The sequence below is a fragment of the Mus caroli genome, chromosome 1, assembly GCF_900094665.2.
Source record: "Mus caroli chromosome 1, CAROLI_EIJ_v1.1, whole genome shotgun sequence".
NCBI lineage: Eukaryota > Metazoa > Chordata > Mammalia > Rodentia > Muridae > Mus > Mus caroli.
Window position 1 is genome coordinate 154,885,868 of NC_034570.1, and position 7,977 is coordinate 154,893,844.

A 7,977-nucleotide genomic window follows, 5' to 3' on the forward strand; every position below is an offset into this window, starting at 1 on the left:
GTTTTAGAGAGTTGTTCACCGGCTTCAACAGTAACTATAACCATAGCAGCATATTTACAAATTCAGTATCATATGCTGGTCAACTACAACTCAATATTTTTTATGGCTAATTGATCACACATTTATAGTGTTGTAAAAAAAAAAAACTGCCTGAATACCCTTTACACTTATAAAAAAAAAAAAAAAAGAAAGGCTAGCAAGGGCTGGAGAGAGGGCTCAGCGGTTAAGAGCATTGACTGCTCTTCCTGAGGTCCTGAGTTCAATTCCCAGCAACCACATGGTGACTCACAACCATCTGTAATGGGATCTGATGCCCTCTTCTGGTGTGTCTGAAGAAAGCAATGGTATACTCACTATATATAAAATAAATAAATAAATACATCTTTTAAAAGAAAGAAAGGCAGGCTCATACACAATGCTTTTCACCATAGAGTGTAAGTAGAAGAAAGGACAGGAATCTGTTAGGAATAATTAGGGAAAATCTGCTGGAATATGGAAGGGGCTTGTGATGAGGAAAGATTGCTCTTGGCATTTCACCTTATGTTGTGTGTTGGCCATATGTGGAACATGTATTTAGGGCACTTCAGTTTAGCACGACCTTTTTTACATGATCCAAAATGAAAACCTAAACTCTTGCAGTGGAGGCTGCTCCCTGTGTAGCATGGCCCGTGTGTGTAGCATGGCGTGCTGCTTGATCTCATGAATAGGAGTATTTCAGGGATGCAGAGACTAGCATGAGGAGTACATTAACTACTCACATCGTCCCTCGATGTTACTATCAGGTGTCAGCGACTGTGCACAGTTATATTCCTACCCTTGTCTATGACTGGCAGAGTGTTTATTTACACTGGCAGCACCACAATCAGGTGTATAGCATATTGTGCCACATTATGACTGTCACAATGCCATGAGATGATAGGAAATTACAGCTCCATTATAGCCAATGAGACCACATTCATTACATAGGCTTGCATTGATTCAGTGTGTCCTTATAATGACACATGGCTGTAATTAAATAAATGAAAACTTCCAAAGCAGCCTTGATTTGCTGTGAATGTTACTCAGCATCGTGCACCGTAGTCATGCCAGGCACCATCCTGGTTTCCATACTCACAGACATGGTCATCCAGTTACTTAGCCATGCGCCCTGTTCTATTTCTTCCAGCATTGTACCTGGACTTTAGCCACCGTTCTACCTCTAGACTGGTGATTGTCAATCTCTGTCCTCACACCTGCAGATTTTCACATGATGTCAGAACAGCCATTCTGGTGGTCTCAGCTGCCCAGTGCACCTCTGTCTCTGTACCCACAGGCCTGCCTTTCCATCACCTCCCCTTCCTCCACCACTCAGGGCTACACTTCCTTACTTACGATTTTTACCCAAATGTTCTTATTCCCTTGTAGTACTCTTGCATCTATCTGAGCTCAGCAAATCCAGGGCTATTTGTGACCATTTTTCTCCTTGAAGATGAACCAATGCTAAGCTGATTTAAAGTTTTTAAAACTTTACCACAAATCTGGTTTGATTTAAGCAAAGTTAAGATATTTACTATCCTTATAAAATATGTTTTTCACAGTAATCTTATATTACATATGCCTAGTAATCAACTAATAAAAAAGATGTAATTATTGTTCATCTCCTAATATAATGCTTTATACACTGGGCTACAGAGAAAGCTTTTCTATGTGTCTTAGTCACCGTTTTATTGCTGTGAAGAGACATTGTGACCAAGACAACTCTCATAAAGAAAGCATGTAATTGGGGGCTTGTTTCCAGTTTCCTAGGGTTAGTCTATTATCATCATGGCAAGCAGCATGGTGTGACGGGGACCATGGCAGCAGGCACCTGTGGGACTGGCAAAATAGGGGAGAGCTACCTGATCCACAGGCAAGGCGGGTAGTAGGACTAGGCCTGGAGTGGCCTTTTGAAACCTCAAAGCCCACCCCAAGTGGCACACTTCATCCAACAAGGCCACACAATTTCTAATCCTTCTAATCCTTTCAAACAGATCAACTTCATGATGACAAAGCATTCAAATATATGAGTTCATAGGGGCCATTCTTATACCAATCACCACACTAGGGCAGACAAGATGGCTCAGCAGGTAAAAGGGCTTGCTCCCAAGACTAATGACCTGAGTTCAATCATCAGAGAGAACTGTCTCACACAGATTGTCCTCTAACACAGTCTCTCTCTCTCTCTCTCTCTCTCTCTCTCTCTCTCTCTGTGTCTGTCTCTCTCTGTCTCTGTCTCTCTCTGTCTCACACACACACTCACACACACACACACAGAGACAATAATACAGCACTAAAACAATTGGCGGTGAGGGTGGTGAGACAGGGTTTCTCTCTGTAGCTTTGACTAATCTGGAACTCGCTCTGTAGACCAAGACCAAGAAGTTCTTAAACTCAGAGATCCACCTGCCTCTGCCTCCTAAGTGCTAGGATTAAAGGCATACCCACCATCATCCAACCTACTAACATTGTTTTAATATTTAAAAAATTTATACTAGTAAATATAAATTTTTCAGTGGTCAGGTGTTTCATATATTTGTGGTATTTCCAAGAAAAGTTGTCACCCTCAATATATAACTTGGATTTTATAAAATAAAATAAAATAATGTTTTATGTAGCTAATGTTTTTTTCTTATTAATACATATGACTAACCTAAACTATATATGTGTATTTCATAGGAAATCGCCCGGCACTTACGACCTGAGACCCTCAGGGCAATTTTTGGTAAAACTAAAGTTCAAAATGCTGTTCATTGCACGGATCTGCCGGAGGATGGGCTCCTGGAGGTAAGCAGAAGCAGGCGGTGAGTCCTGCCTGTATGCCAGGCTCATCAGCAGGCTCCATAGTTCTTGTGCATCTCAAGCCATTTGATAGTCTGGGATTATGGGTGGCTTTTGACTATGTAATAACTTCATACTAGTATACTCTGTAAATCAGATATATTCAAGCGTGTACCTATAGTCCCAGACGGTAAGACAAAAGAATTTCTTTCTTAAAGTAATAAATGTTACTAATTGTTTTAGAATTTCCTGCAGTGCATTTTCATCACATCACACCCCATCCCAGCTCTCCCCAGACCCAGTCCTTACCTGCCTACCTACCCAACTATATACCTTTTTTAAGGAAGAAAAATAGAGTCCAGTTTGTGCTGCCTTAAACCTCCTAGGTGTTGGGCCCTGTGTTGGAGCATGGTTGCTCTATGAGGAGTCGCACCATTGAAGAAAGCCAACCCTTCTTCTCCCAAAAGCTATCAGTTGCCAGAATCTCCTTAGCTAGGAACAGGACTCATGACTTCCCTTCAAGGAAAGATTTTTTTTTTTTGACTTGAGTTTGCACAAGTCTTAGCACAATTGTTTTGTGTTTTTATGTGTACCTGCTGTCTTCTCTCTAGAAAAGAATGTTCTAGTGTAGTCAGCCACTGCCTCTGGTTCTTACAGTCTTTCTACCCCTCTCCTGCAAGTAGCCCTTAGCCTTGAGAGGAAGGGATATAATATAGAGATCCTATTTAGAGTTGAGCACCCTGTTGTCTCTGATTCTTTGCACAGTGACCAATTGTGAGTCTCTGGTTAACCACCATGTACTATTTACCCCAAGAAGAAGATTCTCTGATAAGAGTAGAGAGATGTTGATCAATAACTAAAGGCTCTTGTCATTGCTCTTGGTTAGCCTTCCAGAACCTGACCATATGATACTACAAAGAACATGGAGAAATCAAGCCAGTACTGACATGGAAATTCCATCCCTCCTGGCTAGCTTCCATAGTGATTGGTGGTGGTATGTGCACTGCCAGTAGAAAGTAATCAACAGTCTTACCCAGATTTGACCCCTGCAGCTACAATAACTACTGGACTGGCAAGAAAACCATTGAAGCGATAGTGGCAGGAACACCATGCAGTAACCAATCACTCTCTAGTTGAATTTATGGCCCATCCCTCAAGGTGGAACTCATAACTGGCACCGTTATTAGGCCAGAAGAATCCCTTGGTCCCCAGAGTTCCCAGGCAGCCTCAGGAATAAACTGAGAACAGCAAAAGTCCACCTTTTACCATTCTGTATACATAGAAAGCTAGTCGTCAAGTAATTAATACTTTTTATTGGCATAGGTTATAGTTTAAAGGGTTTAATAAGCAAGAGACTACAGAATTGGTTAGATATATAGAATGTGGTTTTAAATTAGCTTACTGCTATTATTAAATTTGAGTCATAAAAATATTCCAGTGAGACTTAAGAGGTACAATGTGCAATACTATAACACCATTTGCTTGCACTTAGTATCTCAGCAAGAACAGACAGTGCTGTTTCCAATGCTGTCTCCAAAGCTGCTGATGGACTGGGGGAGTTAGTTAGCATATTCAGGGAGCTCTGAATTCTATACTCCAGGGCAATGGATCAGTCACACCGTCTCCTCATTTAATGCACCTTGCATTGTGGACTGGGGGAGGGGAGGGGGAGGGTAGCGGGGGAGACTGGCCCAGTGGGTAAGAGTGCCTGTGTAAGTGTAAGACTTGAGTTGGGGTTCTTAGCTTCAATGTGAAAAGACATGTGTGGCCACATGTTCCTGTCACACCAGTGCTGGGTAGAAAGGAAGGTGGAGCAGAATTGTTGAGGATTGTGTCAAACCTAACAAAAATCACAGTAGCTCTGTGTTCAGTGAGAAACTCTGTGTTAAAGGAACAGAACAGAGAGACTTATGGGAAGGACACAAAACATTTTCCTCTGGCCTCCATGGGTGAGCAGAGGTATGCACAACTGCACACACATGTATATATACCTCTCTCCCTCTCCCTTTCTCCACCCCCCCCCTCACACACACACACACACACACACACACATACACACACACACACAGACACACACACACACACACACACACACACACACACACACACATTGTATTAAGAATATACCAGTAAATAAGTTACAAGGATCTTGCTCCATAGTCTCTACTGGTAATTATATAAATTGCGCTATATAATGGAAAAATATGCATCTTCCCTTTGTTTTCCTTCTCCAAATATTCTGTAGCGTTGTTAGTTATATCAGTTTTTAGTTGCCAACTGGGATTTAAGAAGCATTTAAACATTGTGTGCATCAACAGCTGATGAAAGCCAGTCTGAAACTCAGACAAGTCTGTGAGTACATTCTTGTCCTAGCGACTCAAGAACTAGCTGAAGGTGAATATAAGTGTAGGGTGCCTGTTTTGATTGGACAGCTCTGTATTTACAGCCATAGCTAGTACAGATCTGCCCATGTCCCGACGCTCGTGATTTACCCTTTGTTTAGTTTCTGTCTTGGAGGAAGCGGAGTTGTGATTCTGACTAGTATGCTGTCAAAGAGGGAACATGATGTACAAAGACAGAGCAAACAGCTTTCTCTTAGGATCTAAAAATAGTCTAGCGAAGCTGATGCTTTGACCAGGAAGTGGGAGGTGACACGAGAAAAGTTATAAGAGCCACTGGGGGCATTGTAAAGTCGTGAAGACATCTGAACCATCCAGAGTTATTAGTGACCCAAGGTTCTATGCAGGGCAGCATGGTCATGTCTGTGTTAGAGCATTCTGGATGGTATAGAGAACAGGTCATGGGCTTTCTATGGAGAAAGAACAGGTGTGACTGTGTGTGTGTGCGTGTGTGTGCGTGTGTGTGTGTGTGTCTGTGTGTGTGTGTAGCTGTTTAGGCATAGAGGTCTAGTGGGGAAGTGTAATTCAGGAAAATGTCTGGTAGTCTGAATGAATGTGGCCATTAGGATATTCAGAAACAAAGATTTTTCAAAAGACATTTAGGAAGGTCACAGTGACAACATGAGGAGCACACTGAATCTGAAGGATGAGCGTGGGGAACCAACCACCATAATACCTGTCCCTGCGTGCAGACAGTGGGGACAGTTGTTGTAGTGCCTAGTGCTATAAAGAGAACTGTAGGTCCATAGTCTTTCAGTTTCTCAGTACAGCCTGCTTGTTTTAACTTAGTTCTCCTCCCATTGTGACTAGGAACAAGATGAATGGCTTAAGGACAATGGTTAATGTGACTGATCGCTCTGTATATAGATATACAGACACTTATAAAAATCAATAGAGACACTAGGAACTTTTTCTTGAAAAACAAATTAATTAGTAACTATGGCAAGTCTATAACCAAACCATAGGGCTAGAAAAGACCTTAAAAGGTCAAGTTAAGAATCTTCACACATTGTCTCTGCTCCTTTTGTTTCCAAGCACTGCTTCCTAAAGTAAGCTGCAGTGTGGGACCTCCTGGAGGCTCTAAACTAGCCCTCCATGCTCCTCCTCAGTCCCTGGGTGGCTGCATCTGCCAAGCCTGAGCGCCTGCCCTTCTGGGTTGTGCTTTGGCACTGTTGCGGTGAATCAGGACGCCACACTAGGACAGCCACCGTCCTAAGACAGAGACACTGCCACTCTCACTGTTCTGTTCCCTCATTTAATGTTCTTATGTTTGGGACTTCTCAAACATGGACGGTTGCAAAACAGACCAGTGAAGACACTGGAGGAAGATCACGTGCCACCAGCATCATTATCAATATGATTTAAAATGGCATTCTGTGACTGACAGTCTCTAATGGTAGAATAATGAATCACCTTTTCAGTTGACTGACTTCAGCTTTACCTGAAGTTCACTTTTATGGCTGTGGTACATTTAGTCATCTGCTGCATGGACAGCAGGAACAGTAGCTCTGTCCTGTATTGATAGTCAAAAAACAGCCGTGAAAGCCACTCCATGTTTTCTGCTTGTTGTGGTCACTTGGCTCGGGCAACTCCATGTAAGTGAGGAAGTCCCCCCGCCCCCAGGTGACAATGTCACCTAGCCTGGCACTGCTCGCCTCTAGGAGCCCTAGTTTTCCCTGGGAAGTGATGAAAAGCTGTCCTGGGTGGCCACCATTTGTGGGATGGCAGTGAGCAGGCGTAGAGGTTCCACGTCACCGTGGACTCTCTGCACTGCCGGCTTTATTCAGAACTGATGTAGAAGGCACATATCATGTTTCATCGGTCAAAAAGGAATAGAAATGTTTTAAGATTCCTCAAGTCACAGGAATATAATGCTGGATTTTATACATGTTAAAAACTGTACAAATTAAAATAGAATACACAACTAAACTCCTTTCCAAATGTGGGAAAATCAAGTCTTTCATTCTTGTGTCTAGAATAAATGAGCTCAAACATATCATAAGCTCTATATTCAGCTATGATCAAATGACAAATAAAGATCCAATTTCATAGTTTTCTTTTAAAACTTTTAAAATATCACAAACCTTTTTTAAAAAAAAAATCACATTGAGTCTTTCAGCATAGCAGAAAGAGTTTAAAAATAACTTTTCTTAATTTTAATTGAATGAATTTCATTCATTTGCTGATGAGAATGGATGGTCATCTCACTGGATGCTGTTTCACTCCAGCCTTTAAGGAACTGAGTGTTAGATCAGTGAAACAAGTTAGATGCGCTTGCAGAATTGAGGTGTAGTGTGGGTCTAAGCAGCAGCAGACTCGAGTGTTGTCAGATAGTGAGCGTGTGCCGAGGGGTCAGAAGCAGTAACAGTGAGAGCTTAGTGGGAGCTCTGTAGCTGTGGCTCAAGGAACCAAGGAACTGGGGAAATCCCACTGTGGAAACAGCACTGAGAAGGCCTTGAAGAATATAAAGCTGGTTTTGTTTTGTTTTATTTTTTTATGTGCCTAAAAGAATATGACAGGCTGTTGTTATAAGACACTGGGCTTATTAAATCTGGTCAAAGTAGAGGGCTATTTTAATAAATTATTGGAGGTAAATATTGAAATGCAAGTTACAGAGAAGTTATGGGGCCTTTGGAAGTTTTCTGGCTGCAGCAAACGTTAAGCTATGGATGATGAAAGTGATTAATGTTTTTTTTTAATTTTTAATATTTTTATTACATATTTTCCTCAATTACATTTCCAATGCTATCCCAAAAGTCCCCCATAGCGCCCCCCACTTCCC

At 41.9% G+C, this 7,977-nt stretch overlaps 1 protein-coding gene across 10 annotated transcripts in view; it reads left to right on the forward strand.

Annotated features, from left to right (window-relative positions):
* The window catches only part of Nme7 (NME/NM23 family member 7), a 123,381-nt gene that overhangs the window by 92,842 nt on the left and 22,562 nt on the right, over window positions 1-7,977 (forward strand). For all 10 annotated transcript variants that reach the window (XM_029483004.1, XM_029483015.1, XM_021157201.2 and 7 more), the window contains one exon: window positions 2,695-2,802. In XM_029483004.1, coding sequence (XP_029338864.1) covers window positions 2,695-2,802 — 108 coding nt within the window. The remainder of the gene's footprint in view (window positions 1-2,694; window positions 2,803-7,977) is intronic.